The sequence below is a fragment of the Neophocaena asiaeorientalis genome, unplaced genomic scaffold, assembly GCF_003031525.2.
Source record: "Neophocaena asiaeorientalis asiaeorientalis breed wild unplaced genomic scaffold, Neophocaena_asiaeorientalis_V1.1 scaffold71, whole genome shotgun sequence".
NCBI lineage: Eukaryota > Metazoa > Chordata > Mammalia > Artiodactyla > Phocoenidae > Neophocaena > Neophocaena asiaeorientalis.
In genome coordinates this window covers 2342228-2360419 of record NW_020175439.1, presented here as the reverse complement: position 1 = coordinate 2360419, position 18192 = coordinate 2342228, and the positions used below count along the sequence as shown (strand labels likewise).

Sequence of the window (18192 nt, the reverse complement as noted above, 5' to 3'; positions counted from 1 at the left end):
TGCTTCTGCCTTGAGGGTCTCTAAGACAGGTATGGGAAATGGCAGTGAGTTGGCACTCCAAGGGACTGTCCACAACAGGAATGGTAGAAGGAAGCCCAGCAGGCAGAAACCAAATATGGAAGAAGCAGTGGAAATCTTCTCAGACAAGGTCACAGGCTTAGAGCCATGATCGAAAAATGCCTCACCAGGCAGAGAGGACCCTGTAGATCAGAAAGCACAAGGGATTCAAACACTATACCCCTCCTTGGGGCTTGGCACACGCTGGACTCAAGTTCAGGGTCATATTTATAAACCCAACTGGCTCAAAAGACTCTCCATATGGACTCTACAGAACAACCCCACTGCCCACTTTCCAGAGCTTATTGCTCGTGCAGAGCTCTTGCTCCAAAGCCATGAAGAACTCAGTGTTTTCCAACGAAATTTGCAGGCTTCTAAGTCTTCCCTACGTCGTCATCTAGCCAACATTTTCCCTGGTGCAGAACAGACATCTTTAGGTTCTTGGACAATTCAGGGATGGAAAAGACAAGGCTTTCACACCCTCCTACGCCACATCTGCCCAGATACTTCATGTCCTCTCTACTGCCACCTCTTCTGGGCTCTGTCATTTATTTATATATTTATTTATCCCCAGTCTTGTTCCAGCAAGTCTCTGAAGCACATCCAGCCCATCCCATTTTTCTAACTGTAAGTGGACTTAAGAGTTTCCCTAAAACCAGACACAGCCAGTATTTCTTCTCTCTGGACCACACACTTGAGACACACGTGCAGAAATTTAACAAAGGAAAAGAGGGTAAGTGTTAAAAGGAGAAATATGCACACTTGGCCATCTTCTCCCCTTCGTCTGTAACTCCCCAAGGGCAAGATTCATCCATGACTTTGGAATGTCCTAGGAAAAGAACAGTCCTCTCCCTTGTCCCCTCTCCCACCCAACTCCTACTTACTGCTGACAAAACAACACTGCTTTATCCTTTACTGTGAAAACTGCTGCAATCACCCTGTAGAACTAACACCTTGCCCTTCATTTTGTCTTTCATGAAACCAACCTAATAACGCTGGCTCACACAAGTGCTATTCCCTAGTGATCACTGGGGCAGGAGGAGCTTTCCATTACATCTGCCGCTGAATGTTCTTACACACATTTCCAGAGTCCTAACACATACTCACCACGAACACATGACTTAATTTGTAGCTCAAAACTCACTAAACCACATCTGCAGAGGCCACCTACTACTCTAATGGTTTCCACTGCAATGCATCTGCCACTAACATGCTAAGCCCATTTGCATCCATTCAGTACCTAAAATATGGAAAGCACTCAAAAATATTTGAATGAATACGTACATGAACACACAAACAAATCTATTAACTGCCTAGAGTAAAACTACGGACGGTACAAAAATGAATAAGGAAAATGACTACCCCTAAAGTCTCAGGAGAGAACAATCCCAAGTTCCCATGCTCCAGATTATGACATTCCCTCCAGCTGATGCCCGAAATCCCCTCACGACTCTCACTGCTCCTAAGACTCAGTTCAAGCCTCATTCCCTCTTAGGACCTTTTCCTGGCCTGACTAATTGGAACAAAATCATTCCTTTTTGTATTTCTGTTTTACATGCTGTATAAAAGCCTCTCCAAACCTGGATGCCATCGTTTCACGTGCCAAACTGGCGCCATCAACTTTGTCTCGGGACAGCAGCAGAGACCATCCTGTCCATCTCTGAACCCGCAGGCTTCGTACCATGTGCATGAGCTGAGTGAATAAACAACTATAGGCAAAGCAAACCACAAAAAACGCTACAGGAGGGGCAAAGGCTCTGGGGATCTCCAAGAGAAAGGACAGCAGCTGCTGGACCACACGAAGAAGAGGACATGTGAGCTCAGCCCTGAAGGACAGGCAGGATTTTAACCGCAGAGACCAAGGCACAGGGGGTACTGGAGGACTTTAGAGATTAGACAGCTAATCTGAGCAGAGAGACAGAGGAAAGAAGGCAGAGGGACTGCCCAGGGGACACAGGGAGAAGTCTAGGAGGAGGACACAGGAGAGCAGGTCAGAAGACACAGCCTGAGACCAGAATATGTACAATCCTGGGAGACAGGCGCTGTTAGTATTATTCTCCCAACTGAGAGAAGAGGATATGGGGGATCACAGATGAGGTTTGCCAACAATATTCTGCTTACCAACTATGCTTAAGGTCACGCAGCAGTCATTGTATAAAAAGAAAAGAATACACACACACACATAAACATATACACACACTTGTATACATAGATTCCAGTTTCTCAACAAAAATACATGGTGGGGGGGCTGGGAAACTGTCCCGTGCATTGTAGGACATTTGGCAGCACCCTTGGCCTCCACCCACTACGCGCCAGTAGCATCCCAGTTACAACAACCAAAAATGTCTGCAGACACTGCCAAATGTCCCCCAGAGACAGTGGGCAGAATCACTCCTGGCTGACAACCACCAGTGTAGATTGTCTCCCAAAGAACATACAAGGGGCTGCAGGAATTGGGAGGAAGAGGAAGAACTGGTATTTTGCCAAGTGGTGCACAGAAATTCAATTTTTTTTTTTTGCCGCACTGCACGGCATGCAGGATCCTAGTTCCCTGACCAGGGATCAAACCCGTGCCCCCTACAGTGGAAGTGCGAAGTCCTAACCACCAGACAGCCAGGGAACTCCCCAGAAATTCAACTGTAAAAAAAATTATGTGCAGCATTACTCCATAAAATGAAATACAGTACCCCACAAAAGGATCTCCCTGCCAGTAAGCAGTGGAGACAAGGCCCACACCTTCTGACGGCAAGCCTCTACCCTGTCTACGGCACCACACTGGACTCGCGATGGAAGGGGACTACAAAGCAAAGGCCCCGAGGAGGCAAGCGTGTGGGGACAGGGCACACATTTCTACCAAGGAATGGGGAACTGCGCTGTGTGGCTGACACTGGGCTCATCATGGACAACAGTGAGGACCAGAGCTGAAAAGGCAGGTGGGAGGCAGCTCATGCAGGGCTGTAACTGTAACTAGAGGGAAGCCATCAGGACTTGCTGGGAGTGGGGGGCGGACTAGAGGGTGGCCAACCCACAACAGGGCGGGTATGGTCTGAAGGGGCCAAACCAGGAGAGGAAGCAGGGAGACGGCTGCTGAAACCATCCAAGCTGAAGATAACGAGGCCTGAACCAGGATGGCGGCCATGGGAAAAAAGATCTGAGGATGGAAGTGATGCCATGGACACAGACACACAGACCTGGGTAGCAGATGGAAGGTGAAGGCCAAAGCTGAGACAGGGGCCCCCAAGGACAAAAAGTAAACATACACCACTAAACTCATGGTTTCCTCTGAGGCTGCCTAGGGAAGGCACAGATCAGTACCCCTATTTCACTGTACATGGGATAGACTGAGGTAGTATAAAAGGTTTTATATACTGTTTTTAAAAAGTTTTCCTCTCACCCCTTCCCCCTACTTGTCCCCAAAGGCAATCACTATCGCTCTGCGTCCCTCCTGAGATAGTCTATACATGCACAAGCATATATGCATATGCCCTCATTTTTGGTTTGTTTTTGATAATAAAAATAGTACCCATTTAAAACAAAGGAAACAAAAACCAGGAAGGACTAGGAGTCTTCTATGAAGTCAATAAAAGCAAAGCCAAATTTAGAACCCTTCCCTCTCAAACTATGTTTGTGTTCTTTTTAACCTTTGCACATTCTGATTCATGCAGAAAGAGAACACTTACTGAGCACTCTGCAAGGTGCTGGTGATACAAAGGATAAGATGGTCCCTCCTTCAAAACGGGGAGAATGACATATCACCTAACAGGTATAGTCCAGCAAAACAAGGACTAGACCAAGGGTATGGCAGGATGCTACAGCTCTGCTGGAGTCAGGGGCTATAGGGAAATGCAGCATAAGAGAGATGGCTTTCTCAAAATGCTGTATTAGTCAGCTATTACTGCCTAACAAATTACCCAAAAACTCAGCAGCCAAAAGTAAGAGTAAATATTTATTATCTCACAGAGTTTCTGAAGGTAAGGAATCTAGAAGTGACTTTGGTAGTTTTGGCTCAGGGTCTCTGATGAGATTGGCCCAAGATGTTGGCCAAAGCTGCAGTCATCTGAAGGCCTGAGTGAGGCTGGAGGATCCACTTCCGAGATGGTGCACTCAAATGGCTACTGACAGGAGGCCTCAGTCCTTCATCACATGGGACTTTCCCATAGGCTGCTTGAGGGCCCTTATAACATGGCAGTTGGCTTTCCCCAGAGCAAGCAATTCAAGAGGAAGCAAGGAAGAAGCTAAAATGATGTCTTTTATCTAGCCTTGGAAGTCACACTCCACCATTCTCTACTGGTAACACAGAGCAGCCCTGTCCAACCTGGGAAGGGCCTGCAAAGGAGAAAGAGTCCCAGGAAGCATAGATCACTGGGCAGGGGAGCAGGTCATCTCAGAGGCTGGCTACCATAAAAGCCCTATATGCCCTGACTTACTTTGACCTTGTAAATATTTCTGTTTCCACGCTACTTCTTATCTAATGGACTTAGAGCTTATGACACCCTCCATTTCCTGCTTAGAGTGATCAAATAATACTGCCAAGTTTTTCCACCAAGTAGAAATCTACTTAATGATCTTGGCAAGTCTTTAGAAAAATATTCACCAGGCAGAATTCAGAGGGTCAGAAAGAATACAGCAGATCAGAAAAAATACAACACAGATCGAGGAGGATTTCTGATAACAAAATTAATGCAATTTTCCATTCACATGTTAAAGATTCAACTATTTGCAATATTATAGTGGCTGCAATCATCCTTGGCTATTTAAAATAGCCCCTCTGCTTACACTGCTCAGTTCTGTGGGCATATCCACACCTGGAAATGCACCTGGTTCCTAGCCCTCAGTGAGTGACCACCACTCCTGCCTTGCTCACACTTTTGGACTCAGTTATACACCACTCAGTGGGTGGTGTCCATGGATGGTTCGGAGATCTCAGAACATTTGTTCCCTTTGGGGAGACAGGCAAGCACCTTACTAGGTTATTCTCTCTACTTCTGTAAGTGTCTAAAGGTATTTCTAGCACTAAGACACTGTAACAGCCTTGTTAGAAAACAAAACTTTCCTCCTACAAACCTCACCACCAACAGACCATGCTTTCCCCTTTATCCATGATCCCTACCCACCCTCCCCTCACCTACTCACTCACAGACACAGTTTACTAATTCAGGGAACCAACGATCAGCAAAGAGCAAAATGTCACAAACAAAATGGGACCCCCCTCAGCCATAAAAAAAGAACAAAATAATGCCATTTGCAGCAACATGGATGCAACTAGAGATTATCATACTAAGTAAAGTAAGTCAGAAAGAGAAAGACAACATACCATATGATATCACCTATATGTGGAACCTAAAATATGGCAGAAATGAACCTATCTACGAAACAGAAACAGACTCACAGACATAGAGAACAGACTTGTGGCTGCCAAGGGGGAGGCGGGAAGGGAGAGGGATGGACTGGGAGTTTGGGGTTAGTAGATGCAAACTATTACGTTTAGAATGGATAAACAATAAGGTCCTACTGTACAGCACAGGGAACTACATCCAATCGCCTGGGATAAACCATAATGGAAAAGAATATAAAAAAAGAATGGATATATGTGTATAACTGAGTCACTTTGCTGTGGAGCAGAGATCAGCACAACATTGTAAATCAACTCTACTTCAATAAAAGTTTTTAATTTTTTCAAGAAAATGGGACCCTCCATGACCCCAACTCCCTTCCCCTTCTGCCCTTCAGCAGAGAGAGAGGCCTCATTAAAAATGGAAATAGATTGCTGAAGAGACCCCAGAGAGCTCATGCCTCCATCTAAAGTGACAGCATGAATACATCATCCCAGGGCAACGTCCTTACTTGTAAAGACCAGAGCAGACTCTTTGCCACAGAAGGAATCTGCTCTGCTCGTGTCACACACACACACACACACACAGAACAAAATCCTTAAGACGCACACAGGCTGCATGAGCTGGTCCCTACTCTGCTCTCCACTTCCTCTCACTCCAGACTTCCCGTTGTCCTTCACAGCCCAGCCTCACTGGCCTTCATTCAACACCTTGAACAGACTGCACCCCCTCCTTCCATCAAGCCCTGTGCACATGCTGTTTCCTCTGCCTGGAACATTCTGAGTTTTTTTAACCCTAGTTAATTCCCATTCATCCTGCAGATCTCCATCCTCATTTCGCTTGAGGAAGCTTCCTGTCCCTCCCTCCATTTCAAAGCGCTTATCACAACTGAATTACACGTTTACACAGGTGACTGGCTGAACTCTGTCCGTCTCACCCCTCTTGCCCATTTTATCCCCACAACCCAGCACAGTGCCTGGCCCACATGAAATGCTGGAATGGATACTTGCCCAATTAATGAATGACTATGAATGAACTACTTATTGACAGAGAGTCCAAAAACTGTATCAACAATCCATTCCCAACGGTGAGGCGTTGATGCTGACTAGCGGTCGCCCAATCGTCTGCGTTATTTATGCCTCGTCCTCTGCGCATTCCTCATTCAGGTGGGAAACGGGCAAGAGCTGTCCCCCCTCCCCTGGGCGGGCTCAAAGCCTATGTCAGATGCGGCACAGACAGTGTGACTCGCAGACCAGGCTGTTCTGCTGTTCCTCCTGAGGCCAGGACAAGGCTTTTGTACTCCTTCTCCACCAAGTTTCCACACTTTCTCTTCACACTGCATGTGAATTCACTGTGATTTTCTGGGTCATCCGAGTGCTTTGGGCAACCTGAAAGCCCTGCTGCCACCTCCTCTCTCCCAGGAGCTACAGGAAAACGCCCTCCTACGCAACCAACACTTATGAGGCCTCAAGGGAGTGTCATTAAAACAAAGCGAGAGAGCGAGGCATGGACATATATACACTACCAAATGTAAGGTAGATAGCTAGTGGAAAGCAGCCGCATAGCACAGGGAGATAAGCTCAGTGCTTTGTGACAGCCTGGAGGGGTGGGATAGGGAGGGTGGGAGGGAGGGAGACGCAAGAGGGAAGAGATATGGGACCATATGTATATGTATAACTGATTCACTTGTTATAAAGCAGAAACTAACACACCATTGTAAAGCAATTATACTCTAATAAAGATGTTAAAAAAAAAAAAAAAAACCTGCCAAAGGCCGGCCTCTCTGTGTGAGGATCCTTTCTCCTGCACTGCGACACTCCCCACAGAACAGCCGCAGCTAAATCTGCTCCCTTGAAGTTAGGCGAGAGACCCGAAGGAGAGCTCCTTGGAGGCTGTCATCCTAGCGGGAAAGAGGCCTTCCCCATAAATATTTCACTTCATGAGGTCCTACCCTCCAGAAACCTTCCCTATAACTGGGACCTAATTGATTTTTTAAATAAATGTAGTCTATTTTAACTCATCCCTCAGGTCAACATTCTTTCTTTGTCTGGCATTTAGACTATTTAAACTTTCTAGCAATTCTAAATGTTAACTCTGAGTTTATTAAGAGGAGTTGGGTACAAAGCCAGCAGGTTCAAGATGGGATAATGTTCAGAAACTCTCAGAGAGGTCCTGGAAAGGAATTATCGTTTTCACGTCTAATTCTCGAGTATTTGGTACGCAAAAGACATGTAGGGCGTCAAGTTACAGAAGAGATGTGCTAGTTCTCTCCTGAACGCTGCCCTCGGACGCCAGAAGCCCTTCCTGATCTCCTGCCCTGCACGTGCCTCAACCACAGCACCTATAACTTCATTCTCATCTTATTTGCACATTTCTCCCCACAAGGCTACAAAAGATCTTCCAAGCTAGAAACCATGGTTTGCCTGCCTTGTATCCTCAGTGACTGGCAGTGGTAAAACACACTCAAATATTTGATGGAAAATGAACGGGCATGTCAGGGACTCTTACTCAGTCTTCTACAGCCAGAGCAAGTGACTTTGGCAGCTCAGATCAAACACCAGGAGTGAAGTGTTGGGATGTCCTGTTTACTGTTCACCAAGGCCCGTAAGAGATTTATCAGGACCCATGCACCTGGGATCAGAGACACAGCAGGGATGGGGCATGTCTGGGGCTTTGATGGAAGGTTCAAAACGAACACCCTAGGAGGCCACACCAGGCCTCTTTATTCAGGTACATTTTAATTAGTACAGAATGCAGAAGAGTGATGTAATTATGAAGAGCCAGCTCTGGGGGGAAAAAACTAGAGAGAAAAAAAAATGAAAAGTAGAACTTTTTTAACCTTGAATGTTTCCCATTTTACTTTTGCCGACGGAGGGATCTGAGCCACTCTAGGCACACTTGAATCTGCAGAAAAGGGACATTTTCCTATGGGCACCTGATTACAAACCTGCCGCTTCCCCCGCTCTCAACAGCTGTCATTCAGAGTAACTTGATTATGCGAAGTTAAAGAGCTGAGGAAATAAGGATTTTTTACAGTTTCCCTGGCTAACGTGCCTCCACCGGAGAAGACAGAAATGAGATTTTACACTGAATTAGCCTTCTCTTAAGGAAGGCAATTCCATTGATCCTGAGATTAGCACTGGTTTTACCATCTGACCCTCTGCCGACCTTATGCTTTGAAAAGAAATTGTTCACAGATTGGTAGCAAAGAGGGAAGGAACAATCTACAGATGCTATGAGAAAGGAGCACAAGAGCACATATTCATTTTTACAAGACTGAGCGACATTTCCAAATTATCAGGTGAAACACACACATAAGGGCATAATCTAAGGACAGTTTTGGAGGGGAAAAAAATGTTTCAACATCACTGAATTTGAATAAAATTTCTCTAAGGGTTATACAGAATATAAAATGTGGGTGTAACGTTAGAAAGAATTTACACTATAAAGAGCAGAACAATATAAAAGCACACAGACTCAACGTATAAGTATGTAATATGAAAACGGGCTGCTTTTACAAGTTTCTCAAATGTTTCATTAATTAGGCCAAATACAACGCTTTTCCCCTTGCGTTTCTGTTACTGATCCTGGCTGCTTCTCTTCAGGTCTCTGCATCTGTGTCCTCCTCTTCTTCCTCCTATCCTAAGCCTGCCTTCTTCTCTCTTCTATTGCTCCACAAGGCTCCAGCCCAAACACACATCTCACCTTCCCACCTAACAAGGTGTTGCTTATGCTGTACTCGGTACCCCAACTGTCCTCAGCCTCCATGCTCACATGTCCAAATACCACTCAGCTCTCACACCTCCCTCCATGAAATCTTTCCTAGTTTCCACCAGCACAAGCCATCTCCTATAGCTTCACTTGGGGCATTTAATCTTTCTTACTCTATAATCAGCAATACCAGGCCCCTGGAAACTGTAAAGTCCAAGAAGCAAGCTCTTAGAGGAGCTGGAATTTGAGCTGGGGCTACTCTCTGAGAAATCTGAAAATGCTGACCACCATCTACACTTCTCTCTTGCTCAAGAACTGGGGACAGGGAGGGGTAGGGATGAAAAGCAGACGCTAACAGCTATGCACGGTCTTCATTTCACTCCCAGATGACAGTCATGCACATCCCCACTGAGTGTCCATTTCTGCACGTGGATCCCAGCCACTGCCACAGACCCAAGGAGAAAGAGGACATTTCCTTTTCAAAACTGGAAAGAGTATAGAAGAACATAACAGAAAAAAAGTATGTTATGGAGCAACATTCTATCTATCACACAGTCTTTTCAAAGACTGTGTGATAGATAGAATCCTCTTTCTAACAATGTAAAGACCACTCCTTCTGTGGGGAGGGAACTGAAGCAGCTCACTGAATGCCCTGAACTACCACCACTCTGAGGGGAAGTGACGTTCATTCTGCTGCACGAGGACACCCCACACCATCAGGGCGCTCATGAATTCTCCTCTGTTGAGCAATCAATCTGTTCTTTAAAAGGTGTGGCTGTCTGGGTCTACGAAAACCACTTTTACAGAGTATCTGTTTGGAATACCTATAAAACATTCTTCATATAATGTGACAGTTTTCACCAAATATTCTAGTAATTTAAAACTTTTAGTGCTCAAGCTCAGGCCAGAATGAAATATTTGCTATTTGAGAATGATAAAATAGCACTGTAGGGATTTTTGGCCCTGATTCAGTAGCAAAAATTAGAAAAACTGATGCTAGGAGGTTGGGCTGCCTCCAAAGACTTACCAAGGAAATAAACTTTTTAATATAATGCAGTTCCTTAAAGAAATGTCAGCTTTTAGTCACAGTGGTGGGTGAGTCCCTTCCCTGAGGCAGGAAAAGGCTAAAGGCCAGTGTACAGGACTTCCCTGGTGGTGCAGTGGTTAAGAATCCGCCTGTCAGTGCAGGGGACATGGGTTCAAGCCCTGGTCCGGGAAGATCTCACATGCCACAGAGCAACTAAGCCCGTGTGCCACAACTACTGAGCCTGTGCGCCACAACTACTGAGCCCGTGTACCACAACTACTGAAGCCCACGCACCTAGAGCCCATGCTCCACAATGAGAAGCCACTGCAATGAGAAGCCCGTGCACCGCAACGAAGAGTAGCCCCCACTCACTGCAACTAGAGAAAGCCTGCATGTAGCAATGAAGACCCAGTGCAGCCAAAAATTAATTAATTAATTTTTTTAAAAAAGAACTTTGGAAAATATATCTCTTATAAAAAATTTTTTTAAATTACAAAAAAATAAAGGCCGGTGTAAAATGTAAGAAACTCTTTACTAAATTAAAAAATTATATTTAATTCACTCTTCTCCAAGTAGTTAATACAATACTACTAAAATTCTATTATATAGTACTGATATGTAAATAATGTAACAAAAAGGCAGCATCTGTCCATTACACTGACATAATTTTTTTTCCATTAAATATGATTCTGCCACATTTGTTTGGAAAACACCTTCAGAAGCAAAAGCTAACAAGGTATAAAAAAACACAATCAGGATCCTCTTTAAGAAACTGCAGAGAAATGCAAAAAGCAAGGCAGAGAAATAGCAGAGTTTCCTAAAAGATCTCCGATGTCATTACTGGAGAAAATTCAACAGGAACCACACACCAGGGACTGAAAATCCGGTTAAGAGGGGAACTGATCCTCCGCTTACTTGCACTCATCTGATGCGGCACAGATGTGACTGTGTGTCAGACAATGTGCTAGGGACAGCCACAAGGCGACAGAGGGCACACACTGTCGACTACAAATGGCTTGTCGCTGGTCTATGTGATTCTTTTCTGTCTAACTTGAAGCAACGCTTAAAAGTCAGGAGATCTCAAAATGCAGTAGCCAGGCTTTGCAGGTGGCACAGTGGTTAAGAAATCGCCTGCCAATGCAGGGCACACGGGTTCGAGCCCTGGTCCGGGAAGATCCCACATGCCATGGAGCAACCAAGCCCGTGCGCCACAACTACTGAGCCTGCATGCCACAACTACTGAAGCCCTCGCGCCTAGAGCCCGTGCTCTGCAACGAGAAGCCACCACAATGAGAAGCCCACACACCGCAACGAAGAGTAGCCCCCCTCGTCGCAACTAGAGAAAAGCCTGTGAGCAGCAATGAGAACGCAACACAGCCAAAAATAAATAAAATTTAAAAACAACAAAAATGCAGTAGCCTAAGTCTTTACTGATTATCTCATTTCCATACAACAAAGATCCTCTTTCGCCTACCATGATTCCCTTCCCCACTTGTAACATGTGACAGCAGAGGACCTAGAAACTTCCAATAAAATCTCCTGCATCCTGTGTGTGGCCTAAGTTTAATTTTCCTTACCGTCAAATCACTATAAACATGCCAAACACCATCCTCAACTACCCTTCAATGAATAAACCATGTTAACTCAACCTTTGACATAAGGTCTGAAGATGATAAAGACATGATGGGTCCAAAGGAAAATTATTTTACTCAGCAGCCTGTTGGCATGTCCCCCATGAAGCAACAGCATATAAAGGCCAAGAGCAAGGACACCAGGCTCCTGCACAGAAAGGAAATCAGACGGAAAAAAGAGACATGTCCCTGCAAAGCAATGAAAATTAAATCAGTTTCGCTTTTCTCCCTCAAACTAAACCAAACCTCAAAAAAACTAAGATAGGCAAATCAACTTTTTTTTAAACTGTCTGTTATAATAACCCCAAGCAGACTATTTCCCAAACGTTTTATTGTTAGACAACAAACCCATCTTTCACGTCTTGTCATTTGCAATTACCGTGCTGTAACTGAAAATCAGTGAGTCACGATGCAGCGCAGGGGAGAGGGCCTACCAGCTCTGAGCTGTCACTGCAATCATCACAGAATAAACAAACAATATCAAGAGTTCTTTCTTCATCATCTTTAACCTATATATTGCGGAGACTCTAAACAATTTATACTCTGTAATTCCCCTCTTTCCCTAAAGATGGCATGATGTTTCACAACATTTTCCCCTTCATTTTCCCCTTTTCTTTAACAGCCCACGTGAGGCCCGCACCAAAGACCTCAACATAATTTAGAATCTATCTGCAGGAGCCAAGAATTCAATTAAGAGAAAAATTATCTTGCAAGGGTTTGGGCAATTCAGCCCATTAACCCTCTTGTAACTTTGCTGGGAAAAGAACCTGAATTGTCTAACAAAAGGCTTCACAAGTCGGAAGGAACAGGCAGGGGCAGGGGTGAAGGATTCCAGAAATCTGGGTCCTGTCTGCAACCCTACCCCATTAGCAAAGTCACGCAATGCCCTAGGCCAGCGACCTTTCGGAACCCTGGAGGGGTTCACTCCTGGGCTTTCTAAACCTCACTGCCTGTAAGAGCTTCTAAGCAGGGTCCTTAACAATTTTTAAGTTTACAAACTTAAAACGGTGACCAACAGAACTGCTGAGTTTATTGTCTGTGAACAAGGTCTGGATCAATCATCTGATGAAACTGGGTTTCAACCTGTCACGAAAAGGAAGGCAAGCAACGGACACCCCCTCCGCACTCTGGCCGGGACCCACCTTGGTGGCCTCCTCTACGCTCTCCCGCAGGGCCCGTAGCTCGGCGTCGTACTGCTCCTTCAGCCTGTCCATCTCCTGGTCGTGACTGGAAACCTCTTCTTTCAGGGCTCCCTTCAGGGCGGTGAGTTCGCGCTCCCGCTTTCTCAAGAGGTCTTCCTGCTCCTCTTTGGCGATGAGTAGATGCTGAAGGTCCTGCTTTGCCTGCAGAAGCTCCTGGAGGGAGGAAACGCGGGCGGGGAGGTGAGGATGCCGAGCCGCCCTGCACCTCCCCCTCGGTCACCGGCACACACAGCCCTACCCTTCCTTGCTTGTCCTCCGCACTCTCTCCTCCCGTACACTACACGCTGCTTTAGCCCCTCTCCTCCTCTCCCCTTCCCTTCCTCAGAGTCCACCATCCCCCTCGATTCAACTATCTTAGCTTTTCTGAGATTTAATTTGAGGGAGAAAAGGGAAACTCATTTCATGTTCGACGCTCTGAGGGGCCAGGTCTGCTTTTTCCATCTCACGTCACTTCGGTGCGATGGTCTGTAGCCCTTGCTAGCGGCCTTCAGGAGCCGTTGCTTCGTGGGGTGCACGCCGACTTGCTGGCCTCGCTTACCTTCACCCCCAGAAGCCCGCGTGTAGTCAAACCCTTAAGCCACAACCCGAGTCCTCGGGGTGCCCCTGCCCCATGCTGAGCAGGTACAATATTCACACGTTCTCCGCCTTCACTGCCTCATAACCTCACTGTTCACGAGCAAAGTCACAAAACTGGGGCAGCAAGTTCCGCTTATTATAAATCGCATCACCTAAACCCAAGTGTGTCCTGCCAAGGCTGGGCATTCCCTTCAGGTCACCATCTCTAGTCAGACCTGCTCAGCTCCCCTCAAGCTGAGGCTCACCCTCCCCGGCGGATACCCCTACTTTGTACTCAGCCAGGACTTGGGCTTGACCACCCAGCTCCTCTCTGGACGCCAGGCTTCCTCCCCACCCAAAGCCACTTCACAGACAACAAGCTTTCTCCCCTGCCACCCTGCTCCAAGTCTTTACTCATCAGCTGTCGTTTTTCTCTGTCATTTTGCTCCTTTCTGTTTCCTTGAATCTCTGCCCTTTTCCTCAGGGCACAAGGATCCTGAGTCAAGGGCAAAAACAAACAAACGAAGAAACAAGGTTTTCCACCAAACTTTTTTTTTTGTGGTACACGGGCCTCTCACTGTTGTGGCCTCTCCCGTTGCGGAGCACAGGCTCCGGACGCGCAGGCTCAGCGGCCATGGCTCACAGGCCCAGCTGCTCCGTGGCATGTGGGATCTTCCCGGACCGAGGTACGAACCCATGTCCCCTGCATCGGCAGGCGGACTCTCAATCACTGCGCCACCAGGGAAGCCCTCCACCAAACTTTTGAAAGTATAATTTCTGTTCACTGCCTCTACTCCTTGACCACCCTGTCACTCCTTACTCTCTTGCAAATGGCTTTTGTTCCTACTCTGCTAAGCCTGTCCCCTCCAAGGTTGTACTGACCTCCTAATCTCCACATCCAATGGTCTTTTCTCAGTCCTCACTTTTCTCAATCCCTCTTTGATCCTCTTCACCTGTCCCCTTAGAATTCTCTTCTGCCTTGCAGTTCAAAGACTGCATGCTCCAGTTTTCTTCCCTCGGGCCACTTTTTCTGAGACAATCTTTTCTGGTTATTCTCTCCCTCTTATTAAAAAGCTAAAATGATCCCCAAGAATGTGCCTTTGCATTCTTCATTCTTTTTTGGCAAGCTCATCTAGGGTTTTTTTTTCCCCTCAATTTTAAATTCTATATAAATAACCCCCCAAACCTTTACCTCCAACCCTTATCTGAGTCCAGACCTGCGAGACTCATCCATCTGGATGTCCCTTGGGCACCTATGATTCCGGAGGCTTACGTTTCTCGGTGCTTTTTTTTGTTTTGTTTTGTTTTTGCGGTACGCGGGCCTCTCACTGTTGTGCCCTCTCCCGTTGCGGAGCACAGGCTCCAGACACGCAGGCTCAGCGGCCACGGCTCACAGGCCCAGCCGCTCCGCGGCATGTGGGATCTTCCCGGACCAGGGCACGAACCCGTGTCCCCTGCATCGGCAGGTGGACTCTCAACCACTGCGCCACCAGGGAAGCCCTCTCAATGAATTCTCCAAGTCCCTTCCTCTCCTCTTCTCTGGAACGGCAGCACCTGCTCAGGAGCCTGGCAGCGACTTTGATCTCTCTCGTCCTTGTCCCTCACAACCAAAAAGTTAGTTCTGTAACATCTTAGATCCTTTCCCTCACCTCTCTGGTTGAGGCTCTCAACAACTCCAGCCCAGGTGGTTTGCAAGAGCTGCCCAACGGCTCCCAACCTCCAGTTTCTCACCTGTAGCCTCTATGCCATCACCCACACAGCATCCTCTGTCTGGGATGCCCTTCATCCCTCTCGGTCCCATGTCTCTCTGCCTTTCAGAAAACCTCTCAAGACTCAGATACTGTATGACCTCCTTCAAGAAGTCTTCCTTGAATCCCCTTCCTGAATACCCACCGCACTTAAGCTGTGCTTCTCACAGCACTTAATACTTTTACCGTGCAGTCCTTGTATCTAGATTTTATTTTCCTATCTCTCTTGCTAGATTATCAGCTCCTTTTTTTTTTTTTTTTTTTCTTATTTTGTGGTACACGGGCCTCTCACTGTTGTGGCCTCTCCCGTTGCAGAGCACAGGCTCCGGACGCGCAGGGTCAGCGGCCATGGCTCACGGGCCCAGCCGCTCTGCGGCATGTGGGATCATCCCAGACCGGGGCACGAACCCATGTCCCCTGCATTGGCAGGCGGACTCTCAATCACTGCGCCACCAGGGAAGCCCTATCAGCTCCTTGAAAAAAGGACATAGATCTGATTTATATTTCTGATGCACGGATCAATGATGTTGGGAGTAGGCCTGTTCTGGACATAAATAAATTAACATGGGCAGTACAGCAGGAGTCTGGAGATGTCAGAATTCTAAACTCGTCTATTCTTTCACTGGCAGCTTCTAAGTAAATACGCATCCTGTCCTCTTGGAGCTCCTGGCGAACTGAAGGAATGGTTGCCACCTGGGACCCGAGGCCTCAGAGATGATATACTACTTTCCATTTAAGAAGTGGGTCACTGATGAGGGGATGAAACTACCTGTATCAAGTTAAGAATAACTGACAATGGAATCTCTTTCCTTTACTCTACGCATGCACATCCATTAAACCAGGGGAGCCTCTGCAATCCCAGGACAGAGCTACATTGCACAGACTAAGAATTAGTCCTTCAAGAATCTAGCTAGCAAGCACTAATAAGCTTAGAAGAAACTTCCAGAGACTCGTCTAGGCAACTAGAGCAACTCTGGCTCTTCCAAAGCACCAAACACAGAACACATAAGTAAATTTTATGAAAATATACCCCCGTCCTGATATTTGTCAAAGGAGATGCCCTGTGCTTCCCACTGTCCAGTCCCTCCTTAGGGATATTAGAAACACCCACAAAACGCCCCGCCCCCCCCCGCATCACTGTTGCTATTGGCTATCTCTCTAGGCCTTCCTGGAGCCTCCTGCCAGCTTCTTCACAATTGCCCTTGCGAGCCTACCCCGTTTCCTGCTCTTATTTTCACACATTTCTCAATTGTTTTAACGATAAGTCAGTTCCTCTTCCCACACTTATCTTTTCCAGGATATATCTGTGTTTTGTGTTGCCTTTTGTGTACTGCCACCAATGCATGTCAAGAACCTGTTTTTATGGTCCATTCTACACCAACATGCTGTTATCTGTGTCTGGGGCTGTTGCTTAAGTGGACTCTGTTGCACAAATCCAATCAGATTATACCTCACCGTATCACTGAGTAGCACTTGAAGCTTTCCAGGGTAGAGACCGAAAGGGACGGGAGATTTCAAAAACTTCACTTCATCACCTCGGTGGCTTCACTGCCAATTATATCAAGCCAAAGAAGTGAGAGAAAACACATAAACCTCGAAATACTCGTGAATGTCTGTTAGAGATGCACATGCCTCTCTGTAGACTCCAATCAAAGCAAACACTCTGGGCACTCAGAAGCAGTACTTTCAAAACCTATACACATCCAGGCTAGGTGCACACATGAAAGTACAAGAGATAGAGACCTAGTATGGATGTGTATTTGGGGGTGGGTACAGGGTAGGCTAAAAAAACTGACTGTGTTTGGTACTTACTACATAGTAAGAATTACGCTAAGCATTTCTAAAAATCATAGGAGAGGGCTTCCCTGGTGGCGCAGGGGTTGAGAGTCCGCCTGCCGATGCAGGGGACACGGATTCGTGCCCTGGTCCGGGAAGATCCCACATGCCGTGGAACGGGTAGGCCCGTGAGCCATGGCCGCTGAGCCTGCGCGTCCGGAGCCTGTGCTCCGCAACGGGAGAGGCCACAACAGTGAGAGGCCGGCATACCGAAAAAGAAAAAAAAAAAAATCATAGGAGATGAATATTATTATTTAAAAAACAAAAAACTGGACCTCCGAGACGCTAAGATCACGCAGTTTATAAGTGGGAGAGTGAAGACTGGGACCCAGATTGGATACCAATGCCCGTTCTCTTCACTACACAGCCTCTGCAGGCCTGACGACAAAACTACACACTCAAGAAAGTCTGAGGAGCGGGCAGTTCCTCAGTCTCTCAGATGCAAATGAACGGTGTATTGAGTTCTGCTCAAGTGCTTGTAAGGAGGTCCACCTTTCTAAACAGGAGCAAAGAAACCTGCCCAGAACCTGAAAACACAAGAAGGAAAGTTGAGAAGAAAAGGAAGCATGCTCTGGGCCCCAGCTGTTACTAGCAGCAGCCAGTGGCTGTCCTGACAGCAGGGGCACCAAAAGACACAGACCAGAATGTCCCGAGTAGCAGCTCATCTGCCCACAGAAAGTTTCACTTTCACTTCACACACCACCTGCTCACAGGTATTCCATGTCAAAATGAGAAAACAAAACTGATCTAGACTCTCTTTTGCATAAAAGCTTCCCAGAAGTTCTACAGAGTCCCTATCTCTGGCCCACACTCATTGAAAGGAAAAGTAAAGGTCTTTTATCAAAACTGTAGCTGCCAAAGAATTGTTATTTTTTTTCCCCCAGAAGGATGGCCTACAAAGTGTAACACAGTTGACATGATTTTTTCTGTTGCTTCCTTAGTAAAATGTGTATAATGTTCAGTAACATCACAACACAATAAGCTTATAAGTATTCTAGAGATGTCATTTCTGAGCACAGCCTATCCCCAGACCAATAGGATTTTAAAACCAGAATAGTTTACTGATATCTAAGTACTTGTATCTTGGTAAAT

The 18192-nt window shown here is 46.5% G+C and overlaps 1 protein-coding gene across 2 annotated transcripts in view; it reads right to left on the bottom strand.

The window, feature by feature from the left end:
* The window catches only part of CGNL1 (cingulin like 1), a 154433-nt gene that overhangs the window by 68119 nt on the left and 68122 nt on the right, over positions 1 to 18192 (bottom strand). For both annotated transcript variants that reach the window (XM_024767822.1, XM_024767821.1), the window contains exon 8: positions 12902 to 13114. In XM_024767822.1, the coding sequence (XP_024623590.1) occupies positions 12902 to 13114 (213 nt within the window). The remainder of the gene's footprint in view (positions 1 to 12901; positions 13115 to 18192) is intronic.